Here is a 22,960-nt window from a genome sequence, read left to right as displayed (position 1 = left end):
CTCTAGCCTGAGCGACAGAGTGAGACACTCCGACTCCAAAAGACTCCACTCAAAAAAAAAAAAAAAGCACTCAAGAGTGCAACTCTGCCATGATCGCTCCACCTGCAGCATGCACCGGCCTCGGTCCCGCCCCTTGATTTAGCCCCGCCTCCTACACCTTAGTGCGCCAATCCCAACGCCCCCCTCCGCCTCCGTTCAGCCAATCGTCGGTGACGTTTCCGGGGGTGGCCCTTCCCGCCAATGCGGGAGGATCTTGCTCTCCCGGCCCCGCCCCTGGCAGGAGCTACGGTCGGAAGATGGCGGCGGCCGCCGAGCTAACGCTGCTGGAGAAGTCTTTGGGGCTGAGTAAAGGGAATAAATACAGTGCCCAGGGCGAGCGGCAGGTGAGAAACGCGAGCCGCACCGAGGAGAAGCGGTGGGCGGGAGCGGGGCCTGCAGAGCCCGGGCGGGGCCCGGCCGGCCGGGGCGGGCGGAGCGAGGATGCGGCTTCCCGGCGCCCCACGTGTCTGCTTCGCGGAGCCAGCTGGCGCCTTTGGGCCTCAGCGCCTGCCGCCCTAGCTCCTGGAGGGCGGGGGGGGAACCTGCTCTGGCCGGGCCCGGCCTGAACTTCGCCTCCCGCGAAGTGCATCACCCATTAGGGGGAAACAAAACCCATTGCTAGAGGACCCTCAGAGAGCTCTTAGACCAACCTGGAAGCCCAGCGTTTGCAGTCAGTGATTGTGTTTGCCGTAATTGCACCTTTCATCGAGTTACCACGCAGCGACTCGGTGACAGCTCTCCGAGTGCCAGCTAGCGCTGTGCTGGGCCCGGGGAATACGGCGGTGACTAAGGCCAACACGCTCCCTCCCCTAAGAAAACTTGTTTTGGCCGAGTGGACCAACGTTGCAGCTATTTAAATTACAGTAGTGAAAAATGCCATGTTGCAGCCTAAATGGCTGAAAGAACATTTGGCCCAACTTAGGAGATTCAAGGAAGGCTTTTCTGAGGCCTCGAGTCAAGTGTGTGATGCGCAGAGAATGAAGGAAATGTGTACCGTATGAGATTGATGTGGTATAAGGACTTAAGATTTTCTAGGGTGTTGAAGAATATTTGTATTTTATAAAGATCGTTGTATGCTGTGGAGCGAATGTATTAGAGGAAGAAAATGGTTGTAGGAAAACTACTTTGGATGTATCTGGTTTTTTGACCCTTTGAGATATTTTTTCAGATTACCTTTGTGTTTTGTCTTTTTTTTTTTTCTGTTCTTCATTTGTTACATGTTCAAATTCTGCCTTGAAAGTGGTGGTATTGTAGTTTTTGTACATAAATTAACCTGAAGCTTAGGAAGGTTAAATGACCTGTCTAAGATCAGGTGGTGGTGGAGTAGACATTGGAGCCAAAGTGGCCTGTTTCTGTTTTTTCTGCTGCCCCCAAGCTAATTACATCCCTTCTGCCGCTACTCCCTAATTTTGTTGATATTTTCCAGGGAATATTGCCACGACATGAATATTATTTAGTATGAGAAACAGTCATCAACAACTAATTTAAAGCTTAGCAGTATGTACTAATGGAGGCAAACGTTGTTGAGTGTGGAAGAGGAAGTTAATTCTGACCTAACATCAATAAGGTTACCCACGCTTTACCTGTATGATGACCACTTATATACCCAACCCTGAATTGTACCCCACATCTTTAAAATAAGAATAGTAATTAGACCAGGGGCTGTGGCTCACACCTATAGTCCCAGCACTTTGGGAGGCCAAGGTGAGAGGATTGCCTGAGCCCATGGGTTTGAGACCAGTCTGGGCAACTTGGCTAGACTTCACCTCTACAATAAATCAAAAAATTAGCCAGGCATGGTGATGCGTGCCTGTAGTTCCAGCAACTTGGAAGACTGAGGTGGAAGGATCACCTGAGCCTACCGGATCAAGTCTGCGGTGGCCGTGAGCATGCCACTGCACTCTGACTCAAAAAAAGAAAGAAAAAAAAATTTGACAAGCTTCAAGGAAAAGCTGGTGTTTAAGGGATTAGATTTTAAAAGATATGAATATGAAACCAGTAAGTTATGAAAGATTGGTGTGTTTGGGGCAATAAGTTGTCAACTAAAGAATGACAAGATTCATAAATTTGTGAGGGAGAGCTTTATTTCTCATAAATGGCTGCAGCCTGCAGCGTGGCCATTCTGACTAACTGGCAAGCATAGTCTCCAGCCGGAAGCTGAAAACCTACTTCTAGGGAGGGAAGAATAAGACAGAAATTTATGCTGAACGATGGTTGAGTATACATACTCAATAAGCTGTAGAAGAGGTTGTAAATATTAATAAAAGAAGAAACTTGTGCATATGCAGTTGAACTTCATGCCTCTTCTTGAGACCTTTGTTAAAAAATGGCCACATTAGCATGATCCCAGAGTGGAGTTTTAAGCCCTCTGACTTCAAAGGGTGAAGCAGAGGACATGAAAAGCATTCTTCAGCATTTTCTGTAGACTGGCCAGAACCTCTGTGGTTGGTGGTCGCTTGCTAGGCAAATAAAGTAGGGGCAGCATCAGGTGGTTGGCTGATATCAGTGATGAAGTGTTTTGTTTTGTTTTTAAATCCAAAATGATTTTTTTTTTAATTATAAAGATGTGGGGTACAATTCAGGGTTAGGTATACAAACGTTGATTATGCAGGTACCATTGTTGATGAGGTATGCCCCTCCCTCCTCTAGCAGTGTTTTGAAAAGTCTAGTTTCTGTTTAGCTCTTTGGAAGAGAGCACAAGGGCAGTTAGCAAGGGAGGGCTTGTAGAGAGGCTTGTCTAGATCCTGTCATAGCTGAGAACTCAGTTTTTTTGTTTGTTTGTTTTGAGTTGGAATCTTACTCCATCGCCCAGGCTGGAGTGCAGGTGCACGCTTATGGCCACCCCAGCGTCCACCTGCTGGGCTCAGGCGATCCTTCCGCCTCAGCCTTCCAAGTAGCCGGAACTACAGGCATATGCTACCATACCCAGCTAATTTTTTGATTTATTGTAGAGATGAGGTCTCACCAAGTTGCCCAGGCTGTCCTCGAACCCATGGGCTCAGGCAATCCTCTCACCTCAGCCTCCCAAAGTGCTGGGATCACAGGCTTGTGCCACCGCCCCCGGTGAGAACTGTTTTCAAGTTTACTCTGTGGTTCCCTTGGCCAAGAGATAGTCCTTTCTGTCAGTTGCTGGGGAGGTGGTAGAATTTTATTTTTCGTCTGCAAAGTAAACGATTATGTGGAGTGATGCAGTGCAAGGTAAACTCAAAATTACAGCTTGAGACCCAACTGTGAGGGCTTTGGCGTTCAACACGTGACTTTTAATTTTATTTTAATTGAAACATTTTAGCAGTGGGCAGCTATTGAAAGTTTCTCGGTATGTGTATAGGGAAAGAGATGGGTATATGTGATAAGATTCAGCCATTTCCTGGGAAGACATCTGACATCAGTTAGCCAACAATAAGTCATGCTCTGCAGCATTACCAATAATGCTTGAAAACTGAAAGCAGTCCAGAGAGCCATCTGTAGGAGAATGTTTCATTAAATTACAGTGCACCAACACATTGAAATACAGTCACATGTCATTTAAAGACAGGGATACCTTCTGGGAAATGGGTCACTGGGAGAGTTCATTGTTGTGTTATATTTTAACAAACCTAGAGAATGTTGATTACTGCACACCTAGGCTATACAGTATGACCTATTGTTACTCAGCTACAAACAAGATTACTGTACTGAATACTGTAGTCAATTGTAGTATGCACTTATGTATCTAAATATAGAAAAAGATTTAAAAATACGATTTTATCATTTTACGGGGCCACCATCAAATGTAGTCCATGGTTGACGATGCATGACTTTAAAGACTGGAACCCTAAGATGAATGTGAAAATAGTGTGTGTCCCATGATTGTAACTGCATAAGATTTGTATACTTTAGGCTATGTAAAGGAATACTTTATTCAAACCCTGTCTCTGCCATTGCCAACCAGATGACCTTGTTTTTTTATCTGTAAAATGAGGATGAAATTACCTACTAGTCTCAGAAGACTATGTAGACTTAGAAGACTTAGTAGACTTAGTTAGATGAGAAGGTAACTTTTTTTTTTTAGTTGGCATGATGGAGTTGTGGATAATTTATTTATTTTTTACAAATAATTCTCTTTAGACTTCATCATCCCCCCAACTCGCTCCCCCCAACACTCAGCAAATGTGTCGTTTTATTTTATTTTTACAAAGTATAGCATACAGTCAAGGAACAGAACATTACCAGCACCACCAATGGGTTTCATGTTGTTTTCTTTCAATAGGTGTTTTAAGTGGAAGTCATTAGCAATCTTAAAGGCTGTGGTTTCATTTGAGTGTGAGAAATTCTGGGAGTTAAGTAGTGAATGGAAAGTGGAAAATACCTTTAGTTTCCTCCTTTACCTCTTAGGAGGTAACCTTTGAATCGGTATCTAAAGATTGTTAATCTTCCTGTATACTTCACCATGTCCTGTTGATACAGATGTGAATATGGAAGTGCCCTGCAAAGTATAAATCATATAGAGTGCAAAATACTATTTTATGACTGTAAAGAGCAGCAATCTTCCCTAGAAAATTCTGTTTTTGTTTGCTTAGGTCGTTTAGATTGTATACTTGTTATTTTTGTTTGGTCAGTCTTCCCATTGAATGATATTTTACATTTTCCTTGAAATTTCTCATAATGCTTTGTGCTTAGTTGTATATTAATAAAATTTAAATTAATTGGCAATTTCTTATATGCAAGTAAATCTGATCCTTTGTATTGCTGTTGTAATAGAGGAAACATAAAAAGTCGGGTTTATTCAAGTATGTTCACTTTGCTATAATAGCGTGTAGATAATCTTGATCGAAATTAATATAGTATTATTAGAATTTTCATTTTCTCATATCGTACATACACAATTATAAATTATTGTAGTAACATTATATTGATTATTGCAGTGTTATTACCAGTTTTACCATCAAACATCTGTTACCAAATGATAAATTACATAACTGCTATTTTCCTGACTTTCGTTTATATGTAATTTAGTATCTTAGAGTAAATCCTAGAGTATTTGAAAAAAGTTGAGAGATTTAATGATTACTTAGAAATTATGGTCATGATGATCTTTGTTTTTAAATTTATCTGAATGACTTTTCTTCCTTTCAAGATTCCAGTTCTTCAAACAAACAATGGTCCAAGTCTAACAGGATTGACTACTATAGCAGCTCATCTAGTCAAACAAGCCAACAAAGAGTATTTACTGGGGAATACTGCAGAAGAAAAAGCAATAGTTCAGCAATGGTTAGAATACAGAGTCACTCAAGTTGATGGACACACCAATAAAGAGGATATCCACATTCTGTTGAAGGTATGGTGACTTCTCTTTATAGGCTGAAATGCATGAACTATTAAGCAGAAACCTCTTTTCCCTGAGATTCAAAAGCTTGGCCTTTACTGTTTTTCTTCTGCCTCAGGATAGTTTGCACCTGTCAATACCTCTGCCTGGAAGCTCTACTATCTCCCACCCCTTCCCATTCAGATCTCTGCTCAGACACCCTGCCTAGGAAACTTCCTTGACTACTCTCTCAGCTAGATGAGGTTCCTTGTTCTGTGTGCCATCAGAGCACCCTGTGCTTTTCTTTCAAAACACTTGTCATAGTCGGTAATTATAATTTTGTATGACTTTTTTTTAAAAATGTGATTTCTCACTTAACAGTCCTGATTCTCTAAAAGATAAAGTATGTTCTCAGAGGCAAGAGGGAATTTGAATCTTTGAGAGTTGGTTGTAGTTTGAAAAATCTATCTGATTAATCTGAGAAAGTCTGCCTTTACCTCCCTTGAGGATCATTGCTTTATGATTTGTATTTTCTTTCTAAGGTATCAAATTTTAACAAAAGAATCTATTAATTATTTATATAATATAAAATAAATATGGCTCTAGAGTCGCCCACCAAGAATGAGAAGCATCCCACATGAAATTAGTTTTGTTAATTTATTTATCTAAAAATAAAGCAGAGTTTTAAACATTGTACAAAAGCTTTACATTTGAATGAAGCTTAAAGATCACCAAGGTAACCACATATCATTGCAGAAATCCCTTATGTTTGTTAATTTACTTCCATTATTATATAATGGCAATGTAAGTTGTATGAGAAAGTTTTTATCTCCTTATGGAAAATAGCATAAACTATATTATTGATAGATGCTATCAATAGGACTGGTAGAAAGTCAGTTTCAGGTCTTGATCCTTTATAGATCAACCATTCATTCTTAATATCTGTCATTAATGCTGATCATTCACAGGGAACCCTCTCCTCTGCCCTTTCCGTTCTCCACAGCATTTCCAGAGGGATGCAGGCCTATCTTTCCGTCTGGTGAATGTGAGATTTCTAGCAAATACAAAGTGAATATGACCATCTTGTATAGTTTTCCAAAGGAAAGAATAGTAACGAAGTACTTGATTCCAAAAGATATGAGCAGGATGTCAATGAAATGGCTTAATAGGTTAAAAAGTTGTGGTAATAGATTTGGTATTAGAAGCATCGAAGTAACTCCCCAAACATTAGCTCTGAGATACAAAAGTATTTAATTGGGAGACCTACTTAAGATGGTCCTGGTTTTGAAATGGAGCTGGGTAATTTGGTTGTCTTCCTTTCTCTGCCTTGCTCTCTTCCACAGCTTGCTCATTTGCACCTGCAGCATAAGCACCTGCAGAGCACCAGGATACAGTTCCAAGGACTGGTGGTGCATTAGACACAGTTTCTGCCCTTACAGAACTCAGATGTCTATAGAATGGATTCTAATGTGATTTTTGACCATATGAGCACAGATGACAAAAGAGTCATTTTCTGTTTTGTTTTGCAATCTTGCAATGCTGCAAGACAGCGTTGGTTTTATTTTAAAGGCAGTAAATACAAAAATTTCAGAAATACAAATAAGCTAATGAAAGACATTTGAAACATCCATAGTCCTACCAACAAAAGAGAATTGTTAATGATGCTTATGTTCAGTCATCCAACAACTCCTTTTGTGCTCTTTCCATGCTTATTTTCTTTTTGTGTATACGTGTGTGTATTTTATTTTAAAAATGAGCACCTACTAGGTATGGTAACCTGTTTTTTTGTTAACTGTTGGGAGCCAGCCACAGAGGCCCACTGAGCGTTAGGGATCAGGAAGGGCCGTTGACCCCGAGACCACTAGGATGCGTTCGGGAGCTATTGACCCCATTTCCTCCCCTTTTCTACTCAGCACTAACCAGATTAAGCTCCTGTGAGCTCAAAACATAAAAACTCTGAGACTGGGACGAACACAAGCTAACTTTAGAAGCTCATTGCTCCCATTCTTCCGCAAACTGCAGTTTTGGCTTTCACACAACTTATAATTCAAACTCGTGTCACATTTAAGAGCCTTAGTATTGGTCACAGGCTTCTGGGTCATGATCTTAGGATTTATTGAAGGTGTAAATTGTAGAATATAGTTTTAGAAGACAGCCATTTTGTTGAAAGAATGCGGCTGGGTTACTTGCAGGTAGCCCACTGTGAACTTTGGACTGGACCACATTCCAAATATTCTGGGATGGGCCACTTTCGTTTGTAAAGTAAATATTTAAGCTTCTATAGAATTGTTTAACTTAGCATAAATCAATCAGCTTGATGAAAAAGGTTTATAGAATATGTCAGTCACAGATTAGGTTATCCTTTGTTATGGGATTTTAAGATTATCATATGAAAAGGGTTTAAGGCAATCATTGATTAAGTTTTCATGGATTAAGGTTTCTGGTGGGTGGGGGACGCCCCTCCCACATCTGACTTTGTGTATAAAAGACCCGTTGTAATTCCCAATAACACACATCGCTTCTGCACTAGACCGGAGTCCAGTCTCTTTCTTTCTCTCTCTCTCTTTCTCTCTTCTTTCCCCCAATCGCCAACGCCGTCTCCACCTTTGGGGTACCCTGAACCCAGCTGGAGCTGGTCCCCAGCAGTTAACTGCTAATGTGTTATGAACATCTTTTTATGTCAATAAATGTTTTCTTTTTTTTTTTTTTGGAGTTGGAGTCTCACTCTGTCACCCAGACTGGAGTGCAGTGGCACGCTCACAGCCACTGAAGCCTCAACCTGCTGGGCTCAGGCAATCCTTCTGCTTCAGCCTTCCAAGTAGCTGGAACTATAGGCGTGTGCCACTATGCCCAGCTAATTTTTTGATTTATTATAGAGACAGGGTCTCACCATGTTGCCTGGACTGGTCTCAAACCCATGGGCTCAGGCAATCCTCTCGCCTCAGCCTCCCAAAATGCTGGGATTACAGGCATGAGCCACCACACCCAGCAATAAACATTTTCTGACACTCTCCTTTTCATTACCTGTTAGTCTTCCACCATATACAGTTGACTCTTGAACAGTACAGTAAGAGCACCAATCCCCTTAGCAGTTGAAAATTTATATTTTTGACTCCCCAAGAACTTACTAATAGCCTACTATTGACTACAAGCCTTACCCATAACATAAACAGTTGATAAACACATATGTTACATGTTATATGTATTATATACTATATTGTAGTAAAGTAAGCTAGAGAAAAGTTAAAATCTTAAGGAAGAGAAAATATGTTTACTCTTCATTAAATGAAAGTGGATTATCATAAAGATCTTTATCCTCATCCTCTTCTCATTGAGTAGCCAGAGGAGGAGGAAGAGGAGGGTTTCGTCTTACTGTTTCGGGGTGGCAGAGGTGGAAGAAAATTCCTGTATAAGTGAATCCACAGAGTTGAAACCTGAGTTGTTCAGGGTCCAACTGTAATTGTACCACAGTTTAAATTGTCTATCCCTGGATAGTTTACTAGATTCTTACTAAATATAAGAACATGTTATTATTTGTTTTCTTAAGCTAAATTCTTACACAGGAAACTGCTAGACTAAAAAGCTATACATTTTTAAGGCTATGTTGCTTATTTGTCCTCTGGAAAAGCAAACTGTTGTAGTAGAGTGAACACTTCCACAAAACTAACATGAGTATTACCCTTTTCTCCTTTACTACTGCAATTTCATTACCAAAACAAACAAACAAACAAAAAATTTCCTTTTTTTTTTTCCATAAAATTGTTAATGGTAGGGCAAGCACAGTGGCTCACGCCTATAATCCCAGCACTTTGGGAGGCCAAGGTGAGAGGATTGCCTGAGCCCACAGGTTCAAGACCAGCCTAAGCAACTTGGTGAGATCTCATCTCTACAATCAATAAATTAGCCAGATGTGGAAGTGCGCATCTGTAGTTCCAGCTACTTGGAAGGCTGAGGCAGAAGGATCACCTGATCCTAGCAGGTCAAGGCTGAGGTGGCCGGGAGTGTGCCACTGCCCTCCAGCCTGTGTGACAGAGTGAGACTCTTATTCAAAACAAAAAAACAAAAAAAACCACATTTTTAAATTGTTAATGGTTTAAATGGTGGCCCCTAATGCACTAACATGTTTGTTCTACCTTCCCCACTCAAATTTTATTTTGATTCTTCCACACCTGTCTCATCATTTGTGTCCACATTTCTTTATGTTCTTATCTGTGCCACCTCTGGGAATCCATATAGACCATTTTGAAAATGACTGTCTTTAAATGAAAACCATAAGGAAAAGAAAATATATTTATTTTCATTAAGAGGAAGTGGATCATCATAAAGATCTTCATAGTTGTCACGCTGAGTGTATATCACATGGAGTGTATGGGCAGACTCAAAGAGATTAAATGCAATTCAGCAAACATTTATTCATTACTGAACCACTGCAGGCCAGACACTTTGGAATGTTGCTATGATCTAGATGTTTATGTGCCCTAAAATTCGTATATTAATAAATCCTAACTCCCAAGGTGATGGTATTAGGAGTTGGGTCTTTAGGAAGTGATTAAATCCCGGAGGCAGAACCTTCATGAATGAAATTAATCCCCTTATAAAAGAGGCCTGAAAGAGACATCACCCCTTCTACCAGTGAAAATGCAACTGCCAGTGAACCAGGAAGTGAGACATTGACATTTGCCAGAGCCTTGATCTTGGACTTCCTGCTTCCAGAACTGTGAGAAATAAATTTCTGTTGTTTATAAGCCACCCAGTTTATGTAGTCTGTTATAGTCACCCAAACAAACAAGACAGTTGTGATTTGAGAATCAGAACAAAATGTTCTGTCTGTAGTTTAAGGAATTTTTCCAGAATAAATGCTGTTGACCACTGGGCAATGTTTTATAACTAGTCTCTAGAGGAATCTCTAATAATCTGATCTAATAATAATTCATATAACGTATTTATAAAACCTTCTAAAGACCTTCAGTGTGAATCTGTTGTCTCATTTAATTTCATATAATTTAATGTAAATTCCTGTTCTGCTAAGTTATGTGTTAACTTTAAGAGAGGCCAAAAGTTTTTCCTATCAGGAAGCTGATATATTCATGCTGGTCTGTGAGATAATACTTCTTAAAAAAGTAAAAATAAGCCGGGCTCGGTGGCTCAGCCTATAATCCCGCGCCTTTGGGAGGCCGAGGTGAGTGGATTGCCTGAGCCCACGGGTTCGAGACCTGCTTGGGCAACTTGGCGAGACCTCATCTCTACAATAAATCAAAAATTAGCCGGGCGTGGTAGCACACGCCTGTATTTCCAGCTACTTGGAAGGCTGAGGTGGAAAGATCACCAGAGCCCAGCAGGTCAAGGCTGTGGTGGCCGGGAGCTGTCATTGCACTCCAGTCTGGACGACAGAGACTCGAACTCAAAAAAAAAGGGTAAAAATAGATACATTGAACATCAAAATTAAAGATTTCTGCGCAAAGGACACAATCAATGGAGTGAAAAGGCATCCTACAAAGTGGAAGAAAATATTTGCAAATCATATATCTGATAAGGGCTTGATATTCAGAATATATAAAGAAACTCCTACAACTCAACAAAAAAACTCAATAATCTGATTTTTTAAATGGGCAAAGGACCTGAGTAGACATTTCTCCAAAGAAGATACCAGTAGCAATAAGCACATAAAAAGGTGCTAGAATCACTAATCATTAGGGAAATGCAAATCAAACTCATAATGAAATATCACCTCATATCCATTAGGATGACTACTACCCCCTCACCTCCCCCCCCAAAAAAACCAAAAACAACAAAGTAACAAGCATTGGTGAGGAGATTGTCACTCTTGTGCATTGTTGGTGGGAATATAGAATGTGTGACCACTGCAAACAGCTGAGTAGCAGTTCCTCAAGAAATTGATAGAAATTATCATTTGATTCAGCAACTTCACTTCCAAGTTTATACCTAAAAGATCCAAAGCATGGTTTTGAAGAGAGATTTGTACAGTCATGTTTATAGCAGCATTCTTCACAATAGCCAAAAGGTGGAAACAACCTGTGTCTGTTGACAAGTGAATGGATAAAATGTAATCTATACATACAGTGGAATATTGTGCAGCCTTAAAAAGGAAGGAAATTTCTGACACATGCTACAACATGGAGGAAGCTTATGTTCAGTGAAACAGACAAGTCACAAAGTTCAAATTTTCTGTGATTCCACTTCCATGCGGTATCTAGAATAGTAGCATTTATAGAAACAGAAAGTAGAATTTCCAGGACTTGGAAGGAAGTAGGTTTCCAGGGCCTAGAAGGAAGGGGAAATTGGGAATTGTTTCATGGGTAGAGTTTCTAAGATCTCTGAACAGATAGACTTTGTTGAGGAGCTTTTTATATTTTAATGGAAAAAATCTAATATGAATATGATTTACAAAATGTTTCCAAAAACAAAAAACTGAACTCTGAAATGATCATTGGTGGCACTTTGAATATCATTTTCTAATTTTTTGTGTTTAAAATAAGATTAATAATGTTTATACCATTTTTAATTAGGCTGATTGGCATATGAATTGTGGTTTTGAATGAATATTGATATTGAAGATTCAACTTACTAAATGTCAGTATTTTGTTTTCTAATAGTCTTCTAAATATTTTAAGTCATATGATATATACTTTAATTACTGTTTTTAAATTAATGTTTTTCACTTGTATGGGAGCAGGGGATAAAAATAAATTAATACATATTTTATTTGTTTTTTTCTAGGATCTTAATTCATATCTTGAAGATAAAGTCTACCTTACAGGGTATAACTTTACTTTAGCAGATATCCTGTTGTACTATGGACTTCATCGCTTTATAGTGAGTATTTGAATAGCTACTGGCTTTTTTTCTGTAGTTTTGAGAATGATGTTTTTATTGTTTTGAATTTAAAACAGATTTGCATTTTCAATTTATCAAATAAAAATGAAAGAAATTATTTTCATAAGGTATTTTTTTACCTATCTGTTTAACCTAGTTGCTTCCTGTTCCTTGATGTGCTTGATTCTCGACCTTTGCTTCTGTTCTTCAACAACTTCTCTAGCTATCCTTTGGACTTTATCATCATCCCCTGGACCCCATATTCATGCCGTTCCGCCTCTAGATCTTAATTCCAGTTCCCCATCTTTTGTGCAGCCTCTTATTTTGACTCTTCTAATCTCTAACCCCTAATCCCTATCTGATGTAATTTGACTCCTGTTTTTCCAAATCTGGATGGTTTCTTCCCACCCAACCTAGACCCACTTTTGTGTAACTTCAGCCATATCCTCTTGTTAGCATCTGTAGTTCCTTTTCTCTGCAGTCACCACCCCTTCCTTGTCCCCAGCTCTTGGCTGCTCCAAGTAAATGTCTTCATTTATCCATTCATGCTGAACTCTGTTGGAGAAATCACAGCCCCACAGCTTGCTGCCACTAAAAATTTTTCCTGTCCAATCACATCTGAGCTCTTGTTCTTATCAGCTCCTTCTTCTCCTCACAGGGAGACTTAGGCTTTTACCACTTTTCTCAAGCTCCATCCTTCTCCCTTTCCTTTTATTTTTAACCATTATTGCAGCCTTCCTCCATCGTTCAGCTATAAAATGGAGGCTGTGCGTTTGCATCCAGTCGTCCTCGGATCTGCCTGCTTGCACATCCTCATTCATCTTGTCTTTTTCTTGTCTCAGACAGGGTTGCATTGCTTTTTTCCGATGGCAATCCACTTATCTGGCCTTTCTTTTTTGAGCCAGGGGGTCTCACTCTGTTGCCCAGGCTGAAATGCTGTGGTGTGATCACGGCTCACTGTAGCCTTGACCTCCTAGGCTCAGGTAATCCTTCACCTTCAGCCTCCCAAGTAGCTGGGACTACAGACTTTTTATTTTTTGTAGAGACGAAGTCTCACTGTGTTGCCTAGGCTGGTCTTGAAATCTAGACTCAAGCAATCGTCCTACCTTGGCCTCCCAGAGTGCTGGGATTACAAGTGTGCGCAACCATGCTTCGTCAGTCTGACCTTTTAACTCAGCTCTCCACTTCCCAACTCCCACCCCTTTCTGGATCTTGTTCCAGATTTTATTTCTTTTCTTGTTCATATCTTCAATTTTGCCCTGTGTCTGGTCTATCTCTTCATCTTAAATTGTATTCCATCTTAAATTTATTTCCATTTATATAGGACTATGTTCTTGGCACTGTTGTTTATGTTGTATAACTCCTTTAATTCTATTAATTAATCCTAATAATAGTGCCCTGTGAGGTAGGCCCCATTGTACAGATGAGCTAGCTGAGGCATAGCGAGGTCAGATGTCGTCTTTGAGATCGTCCAAGTAAGGGGTGGAACCGGGTCCAGAAACCAGGCAATTTGGCTCCAGAGTTTATACTTTCTTACATATATGTTTCCGCTTAGATACTTGGCTCAGCTCCACATCACCTCAACACCTCTCTTCCCCCTGTGGGAAAAAAGAACTCATATATTTTCTGCATTCTGCACCTCAGAGATGCAGCTCCTGGATACCTCCCACGTGTGTCTCTTCTTGTGATCCTGGATGGCATTGCCCTTCTTGCAGAATTCATAATCTTTTGTTTGTCAAAAGAGGATGGACTGTAAGAGATGAGTCTGGTGGCCATTGAAGCAATCTTTTTCAGGACCATGTCCTTGTCTTTCTCCAAATATTTAAGTAGGTCCTCATTCCCTACAAGGTAAAATTTGATAGCATGGGAGTCCCTTCTTTGTTTGATTTCTGCCTCCCTTGCTAGCTTTGTTGCTGTCATTCAGCCATAACATGTACCCCTGGAGCTCGGTTGATGCTAGGTCTTTCTACTCAGCATCTTTGCATTGGTCTTTTTTGTTTCCTGGTCCCTGCCCTTATTTTCCTCCCAAATTCATTTGCATTTCATCAGGTGTCTCTCAGTTTCAACACTAATTCCTCGGTTGAAGCGCTCCCAGGCTCTTAAAGTATATAAATGCGCCTACCTCCTTTCCTTTTTGTACCTCATAGATTACCTTGGATCTGGTTTGTTTCTTTTTGTACTGTACTTCTTTAAAAATCTCTCTCTCTAAATTACAAGTTGATGGGCTAGAGATTGTAGCAGTTCATAATTCCTGGCACATTGTATAGTCAATCCTCTGTAAACTTTGAATACAAATTTTTTAAGCATGTTTCTTATACTTTTCAAGGAGTTTCATATATGTTTATTTTTTCATTATCTGTCAACCACGTAGGTTTTTACAGAGAAGGAAACTAATGCTTAGAAAGTTCGAATGATTTATGCAGAGGGTTAGAGCTCAATTTTTGGAATGGCCAAGACAAACTAAATCATCTGACTAAAGTGTATTAATGTATGGGGAAGCCCTTTGTAAACTGTAAAATACCCTAATAATTGAGGCCAGCGCAGGCCCTATCCTGTCTGTGGTTCAGTGCTGCTATCGGCCTCATAAAGCAAAGGGGAGGGTTTGTTTTCTGGGAAGACAAAGTTGTTTTCTCCTCTGAAAAGCCTCCTGCATATTTGGCTTTGCCATTTCCCAAGAATAGGAGAACAAGGATTGAGGCCTCATGAGTCTAAATTTTCAGATGAGGTTGAGAGAGGAGAAAGGTTGTAACCAGACAATTCAGAGTGATTTGTAGTTCTCTCCAGAGCTCATTGCTGTTAACTCAGCTTGTACTTCATTACAGTCATAGATTATTAAGTTAAAGATAGATAGTACCCCCCAATAATAATGTATGATACAGTGATTCTTAGTCTCCCACTCAAGCTATAATCCTTCAATTTGGATTTACTTGACTCTATTAAGAATTATTCCAGGAAGTGGCTGAAGCCTGTAATCTCAGCACTTTGGGAGGCCGAAGCTAGAGGACTGCCTGAGTCCAGTGGCTCGAGACCAGCCTGGGCAACTTGACAAGACTTCATTTCTACAATTAAAAAAAAAATAGCCCAGTGTGGTAATGAGTGCCTGTAGTCCCAGCTACTTGGAAGGCTGAGGCAGAAGGATCGCCTGAGCCCAGCAGGTCAACACTGGGGTGTCCATGAGTATGCCACTGCACTCCAGCCTGGGTGACAGAGTGAGATTTTGACTCCAAAAAAAAAAAAAGAATTATTATTCCGGGAGTGGGGGTGGGGAGATACACCTCATCAATAAGGCTCAAACCAGGTGAAATGGGGACCAAAGTGAGGCTTAAACTTTACCTACACAATGACCATTCGTATACCTAACCCTGAATTGTACCCCACATCTTTAAAATAAAATTTTAAAAAAGTAAAAAAAAGAATTATTCCTCCAAGATCTCTCAGTGATTCTGCTAAGTTCTATAATGTTATTATTGTATTGACTTAGTATGATCCTTAACTTGGCATAAAATTCTCTATTATCATAAGTTGTAAATTATTTATCGGAAGCCTACTATATACTCACACTATACTATACTTGAGAAGAACACAAAAGAAATATAAAACTGTTTTCAAGGAACTATTAATCTCATTGAAGAAATAAGGACTTTTTCATGAAAGCAATTATTGAATTAGAGAAAATGGAATCCGTTACTAGTTTCTGATCAGAATATTATGTTTTCCATTAGCGAGGCAGATAAGTAGGATGTAGAATTATGAAATTGTCAGAAAATTATCTGGATATTTCAATGGTCTTGGCTATCGAAGGGAATTTTGATTGTTTTAGAAAGCTTATCATAAGTTTGACTATAAATATTGCTTAGAAGTAGGAAGACCACATGACTTTTCATCAAAGACAACACTTTTGACTATGAGAAAAAGTCTATTGATAATTATGCTTGACCAGGCTCTGTGGCCCAGCCTGTAATCCCAGCAGTTTGGGAGACCAAGGCAAGTGGATTGCCTGAACCCGCGGGTTCAAGACCAACCAAGGCAATTTGGCGAGACCTCATCTCTACAATAAATCAAAAATTAGCCGAGCGTTAGTAGCATGTGCCTGTAGTTCCAGCTACTTGGAAGGCTGAGGCGGAAGGATCACCAGAGTCCAGCAGGTCGATGCTGGTGTGTCCGTGAATGTGCCATTGCACTCCAGCCTGGGCGACAGAGTGTGACTCCAACTCAAATTAATTCATTAATTTTTAAAAGATAATTATTCTAGGGCCAGGCATGGTGGCTTATCCCTGTAATCCCAGCACTTTGGGAGGCCAAGGCAAGAGGATCACTTAAGGCCAGGAGACCAATGTGGGCAACATAACAAAATCCTATCTCTACAAATTTTTTGTTTTAATTAGCCAGTCATAGTGGTGTTCACCTGTAGTCCTATAGGTAAAGTGGGAGGATCACCTAAGCCTAGCAGTTCTGGACTGCGGTGAGCTATCATCACACCAATACACTCCAGCCTGGGCAACAAGCAAGACCGTATCTCAAAAAAAGTAAAATAAAATAATTATGCTGGGAAAACAGGGAAGTGGAAGCAATTTTCCTCAAACTTACAAGGAATATGACTCAATTTAAACAAAATTAAGGGGACCGGGGAGGATCATGTCTTATTTCTCTTTGTACCTTTCCAGTTCTTAGCACAGTGCCTTGTGCAGCTAAATACTTATTGAGATTAGCAATCCTTAATGATCTATACCTATTTATAGTTCCGGTTTTAGTTTGTTTATCTTTATAGTGCATGTGTAACCTTTAGTTATATACTTTAATTACGAAGAAAATTTAATTGGAGCTGAAATACTTTGATCACACCAACCTCTTTTTATTCCATTCTAGGTTCAATATGTCTTAGTAGCTTTTTGAATTTAAAATGATGACGTGACCCAATTTACCTTATTTCAAAATGAAAAAAAGCCTCCAAGGTAAAGAGGATTTGCTGTTAAAGTATCTAAGCATCTCTCTCCTGGTGGCAAACCTGTAGTCTTTCAACTTGGGGGAGTCCATACTTGCTTTTAGTGAGACATGGCTGCCTGGTAGAGGGCTATAAGAACAGTTTATGTCTGAAAACCACAATAGCAAACTTACTGGCATTTTTTGAACACATATTTACATGAGATGTTTTGATATTATTTCACGTTTTAAAGCTTTATATTAGGAAAAATGTCATGTTATTCTATGTGTGATAACTGCCAGCAGGCTAGTAAATGTCTATCAGGATCCACAATTTATCTGACTTTCTGTAGCATTGAGCTGTTATTAAAGAGAGCATTTCTCCCATTTAATTTTTTTAAAAAAAGCGATGATAATGAAGTGTAACTCTTAAAACCAAGTGTATAAGTGTATATTGACATTTTCCTTTCTTCTGACTTAGGCAGGTCATGTGGTAGGGAAAGAAAATGCTCTGAAAAGGAGAAATTTGTGTGGAATTTCTTTGCCAACAAAGTAAACAAGGTCATAATTTCATAATGCAAAATATTCATGGCACCAACTACAAAGCATTTTTTTTTTTTTTTTTTTTTTTGAGTTGGAGTTTCACTCTGTCACCCAGGCTGGAGTGCAGTGGCACACTCAACGGCCACCACAGCCTCAACCTGCTGGGCTCAGGGATCCTTCCACTCAGTCTTCCAGGTAACTGGAACTACAGGCACATACCACCATGCCTGGCTAATTTTTGATTTATTGTAGAGATGAGGTCTCACTAATTGCCCGGGCTGGTCTCGAACCTGTGGGCTTAGGCAATGCTCGTACCTCAGCCTCCCAGAGTGCTAGGATTATAGGCGTGAGCCACTGTGCCTGGCTGCAAAGCTATTTAATTGTGAGTCTAGGTATTCTAGAGGGCATCTGGTTTTTCAGTCAGGTTAGAAGTGTTTCATTCAATTTTGCATGTTAAAATTAGGTTTATGTTAGCAGTGTTTAGCAATCTATATCTATTAATATTTTCTATTTTGGAATGTATATCCTTTTATATATAGTTACTAGGATATAATGATTAAAGATATCATCCTTTTCTTTTTTAAAATGATATTGAATGCAATAATATGTCAATCACTCTGTTGCCCATCCCTTTGGGTTCATACCATGAATTAAATATCCCTCCTACCCTAGTCCAAGTATAGGAAAAATAATCAGAGAAATTAACACCACCTCAAGGAGCAGTCCTCACACACTAAATCCTCCACAGGGACAGAATGATACTGTGGTGTTAAATGACATCCCTGTTAAGTTGGGTATAAACATACACTGAGGAGGAAAGAATAATTACTAGGTATTAAGTTCAGGCAGGGTAGACGTGAAGTCCAGATTGGCAGCTTGCTCATATTCGTCAAGTTCTTGTGCTTTATTTGCTTTGGCCGGGTATTTATTTTTTTCCCTCATGTATTCCTTCATCTGTCTGTTCACGTTTTTCAATACTTAACATGTAATCAGCACAGTGTACAAAACATTAGTCAAGGAACCTTGAAGTCATCAGATAATCCCACTGTATTTTGTTTCATTGTGAGCCCAATTTTAGTTGTGGCTGGGCTATTATAAGAAGATGTGGTCTTTCTTAATTGCCTTTGAAGAATATTTTATTGCCTGTCTTTGTTAAACTGCCTTTAATGTAGCTGTCCATTATCACACTAGTGACTCAACGGCTTTTTTTAAAGTGATTTCACTGGCAGTAGTCCCTATGAACAGACTGTTACTCCAGATTATTCCAGTCCTTTGTAATTTTATGTGCTGCTTTACTGTAAGATTGTTATCAACTGAAATACTTTTGTTCTCAAGTTTGGAGCACCAGTGGAGATATGTGGCTCTTTTATAAGAGAAGGAAAAAATGAAAGAAACAGCTGCAAAACAGTCCAACAGTCCAGGAACACTGACCATAAAGAATGCCCCAAAGATAGCATGGTATGGTGCCAGTTGGAAAGGTAGCAAGCCAGTGTTTCACCCTGATCTGGGTCACTTAACGTGTTTCTCATATGACTTCATGGAAAATTAGTGATTCGGAATATTAGCTGTTTAGCTTTAAAGTTCAGAGTAATTATAGAGCAACAATATAAATTAAAAGGAATTAAGTAGAAAGTGCCAGGCACCACTATGGACAGACACACTGACGTGACCAGTATGAAGTGGGAACTAGTAACTAGAACAATTGCATTGTGTTTCCTGTTGTAAGAAAGGAAAAAGAAGTTTAGCTAGAAAGAGATGATGGAAAGCCAGTGTTTAAAGTAAAATAACCCAGTGAATTCCATTTAAAAATGCCCTAAAAACCCATTAAATTTGGTGTGGAAAACAAATCTGTTCTTTTGTTTGTGTGTTCATTTGTTTGCTTATAGTAAGTTTATCTATAGAATGTCTACCTAAGAAGTGGCAGTTAACAAATCAAGGTCAGTCGTAATTATCTCAGACTCAAGGGAACAGATTCCAAGGTTTAAATGGTAAAAAGAGGTTAGAATGGTAACCAGATCTTTTTAGACAAGCTCTGTATTTCTGGCAAACATTTTCTGAGTGAAAAAATGAATAAATTTACACTTTCTAAAATAGATCATCTAAAAATACTGTAAAATGGATCATCTAGTTAAAGATTACTAGAATAAGGAAATGTTAGAAGCTTTAAAAGCTCTTGGAATAGACATTATTTTATACTATTTTATATTTTATTCTGTTAATAATCCTCAGAGTAGAGACTCCAAATATGATATTTTTAAGTTGGAGAATATTTATTTTGCTGTGTGCTTGCTGTATGTTATTATTACTGTTTTAAATAATAGACCTGGTAGCAACATATACTAGTCTTCTGTGCTAGCAAAGTGATGTTTTGAAATATAAATATTCATACACATTGTCCATTTTACCTGATTTAAAATCTGGGTGAACAACTTGAACATAAATCAAACAAACATTAGCACTTTATTGTTTGGAAATGCTTTACAGAATAGCTGAATGTAGACTTAACTTAAAATGAAAGCTCTGAAAGGACTAAGAATTTGACTTAGATTTGAATCATATTTCAGCAGCTGATGTTAAGTCAAGTTGGAATAAAACTTATTGTTACTTCTGTTTTGTCTTTTGTTTTTTACATTTTTATAGAGACGGGGGTCTTGCTGTTTTATTGCCCGGGCTAATATTGAACTCCTGGGCTCAAGTGATCCTCCTGCCTCAGCCTTCCAAAGTGCTGAGATTCAGATGTATGCCCCACACCCAGCCTCTGTTTGTTTTAACTATCAGCAAAGAAGTTTGCTGAAGTTGATTTTGAATTTTATTCATTCATTTTTGGTTTAAAAAAAAAAAACAACCTCCCACTTCCTGTTAGATTTGCAGCTGTGTTTACTACTGGTTGAACTTTTCTAAAAATCTTACATTTTTATTTGAAGTCATTGGTGAAGTTTACAGATGGTTAAGATTTAGAAAAAGAACAAAAAGCTCTTTTACAAAATATTTTGCAGAATATTTTGAACTATAGACTGATGCTCATTTTATTCCATAGATGATGGTTTTCACAGTGCCCCCTATGAAAACATCCCAGTCAGGTGGTCCTTTCAATTTGAACCTAACAGGCTAATGTAATTCTTTACATATAAAACTATAAATTCTCTTCCAATAAAAATTAACTCTTACATTACAAAACATTCTTAACCAGTTTTCTTGACTTTGTGTTATATTATGCCATGGACTGACTGTTGTAGATGAATAGTTATAGTAGTGTCTTTCTGATAAGTAGGCATAACCTCATACATCCTTAAACAAGATGAATATATAATTTGCTGTAGTAGCTTGAAAGACTTCAGTGTCTAAAACCTGAAACAATTTTTTATGAAACAGAAGCAATGAGACTGTCACTGCTAACAATTTAGGTAAACTGAGCCAACAAATGAGTCCAAATTTATTGACTGTCTTTCTTTACATTTTATTTTTAATATCCTTTTGCATTCTGTAGCAATTATTGCATACTAGAGTGATTAGTCCTTCACTTTTGCTGATCCCTTAGTGTAATATTTACCTGTAGGACAAGTACATGCTACATTTTAAAAAGCATTAGGACAGCCATCTCATAAAAAGTGCGCTCTAACGTATAGACCACTGATGGGTTGAACCACTTGTAGGGTGACTGAGTTTTCTTCTTTGTGTAAACATTCCTGTCATTGTTACAGAAACTTGCACTATCTGTTAAATAAGTGTGACTTAACAGGAGAAAGAACTAACTACCCATACATGGTCAAGTTACTACCCTGCTGGCTTACTCTTTACCTGATAACACTTACTAATTCCAAAATTTATCTTAGAGAAAAGTCTGTGGGTCTCCTGCTTTGGAATTGAAGCCCAGTGAAAAGATAAGTACCTGCAGATTTTATTGCATCTCTTTCTAGCCAAGTCTCTGGGCCTTCTTCCTAGTAAATGTGAACCACTAAATGCACCAAAGGACTGAGTTCAGCTTTAATGCAAACAGTATTTAGAAGGTGTGTTCTTGTGCATTTACTCTGCCTCCTTCATCTGAGTCATGTGCCACTAGGAATAGCCCCTCCATATATTAAGCAGTAGTCATTTAAAATGGATCTTAGTCTTTCTTGAGTAAGATTTTTCCTCAGAGTTGAGTGGAAGGCAGCAGTTGTCTACTATCTTCCTTTCCAATAAAGTAAAAAGACATACTCTTTGGGCCTCCAAATCCTCAGTTAATTTAAATTTTGCATTTGTTGAAAACTTATTTCCCTAGAAACACATCTGGTTTTGAACTGAACATAGAAGCAGTAAACAAATGGATAGCTTTTCTAAGTGGCTGAAACTTTTACTCCTACCTAAGTATATTGGCTTCTGAGAACTCTTGGGGAGGGGTTTTAATTTCTATCTCCTACCTAAGTAATATTAATTAGCTGTGCTTATGTAATGTCTGTGTTGTGTGTGTATGTTTTTAATCTCTACTTAGGTTGACCTGACAGTTCAAGAAAAGGAGAAATACCTTAATGTGTCTCGCTGGTTTTGTCACATTCAACATTACCCAGGCATCAGGCAACATCTGTCTAGTGTTGTCTTCATCAAGAACAGACTGTATACTAATTCCCACTAGAAGCTATCCATGCCTACAGAAGAACAATTAAAAATGTTTTAAATGGAAAATGTACTCTGGACAACAGGACTAATGTAAATTGATATGCAGTCATTTTTTTATTTGTTGAAGATGATAGAACTTTTAAAGTATAAATTTGTGTCCTAATGTTTTATTTGTTCTTTAGTTGAAGTTTTAAAATTTTTTTATGTAAAAATTCAACTGCTATCCAAACCCAGTTTAAATCAAGTTATAAATTAACCTTGTTTTTATAGATTACATTTATTTTAATAAAAATTGTAAATCTGTGGCTTAATCTTAAAAAAAAGATAGTCCTTTCAGTGGTTGACATATTTGGCTATTTATTAACCTCTCTTTCATTTTATATTTTAAAAATTATTTTCCCCTTATGGATATTTGTGGTAGTGTGTTAAGAACTATGACAAATTGTGCCAAGGAAACAAAGGGAAGACAGATGGATTTGTTTTCAGATATTTATGTGAGCTAGTAAATGTTATTGAAAAAATCTTTTTTGTTTCTTTCTTTCCTGTAGTCAGTATTCATTGGGGTGAAACTAACTACTGAACTGCCCTACAGGGAACTGGAATAAGATACATTCCTCTCAAGTTAATGATTCTTTTTTGTTGTTATTGGAATATGCAGAGGCCAAAAAGAGATGGTAAATTCCCTATGTCCCACTAATTTAGAATTTTTAATTACCAAATTTTTCTAAACTGAAAGCCAGTTAT

General features: G+C 38.6%; 1 protein-coding gene across 1 annotated transcript; it reads left to right on the top strand.

Annotated features, from left to right (window-relative positions):
- Positions 1 to 237: 237 nt before the first annotated feature.
- On the top strand, positions 238 to 22,737 carry EEF1E1 (eukaryotic translation elongation factor 1 epsilon 1). Its single transcript, XM_008058700.1, has 4 exons — positions 238 to 383; positions 5,156 to 5,356; positions 12,062 to 12,157; positions 22,092 to 22,737. Exons 1-4 carry the CDS (start codon positions 297 to 299, stop codon positions 22,230 to 22,232), a joined length of 525 nt encoding a protein of 174 aa, XP_008056891.1. The 5' UTR covers positions 238 to 296; the 3' UTR covers positions 22,233 to 22,737.
- The last annotated feature ends 223 nt before the right edge of the window (positions 22,738 to 22,960 follow it).

This window comes from Carlito syrichta, unplaced genomic scaffold, assembly GCF_000164805.1.
Source record: "Carlito syrichta isolate Samal-C Ts95f unplaced genomic scaffold, Tarsius_syrichta-2.0.1 Scaffold303602, whole genome shotgun sequence".
Classification (NCBI taxonomy): Eukaryota; Metazoa; Chordata; class Mammalia; order Primates; family Tarsiidae; genus Carlito; species Carlito syrichta.
Note: the sequence above shows the minus strand (reverse complement) of the source record. Positions and strands in the feature narration are given on the sequence as shown.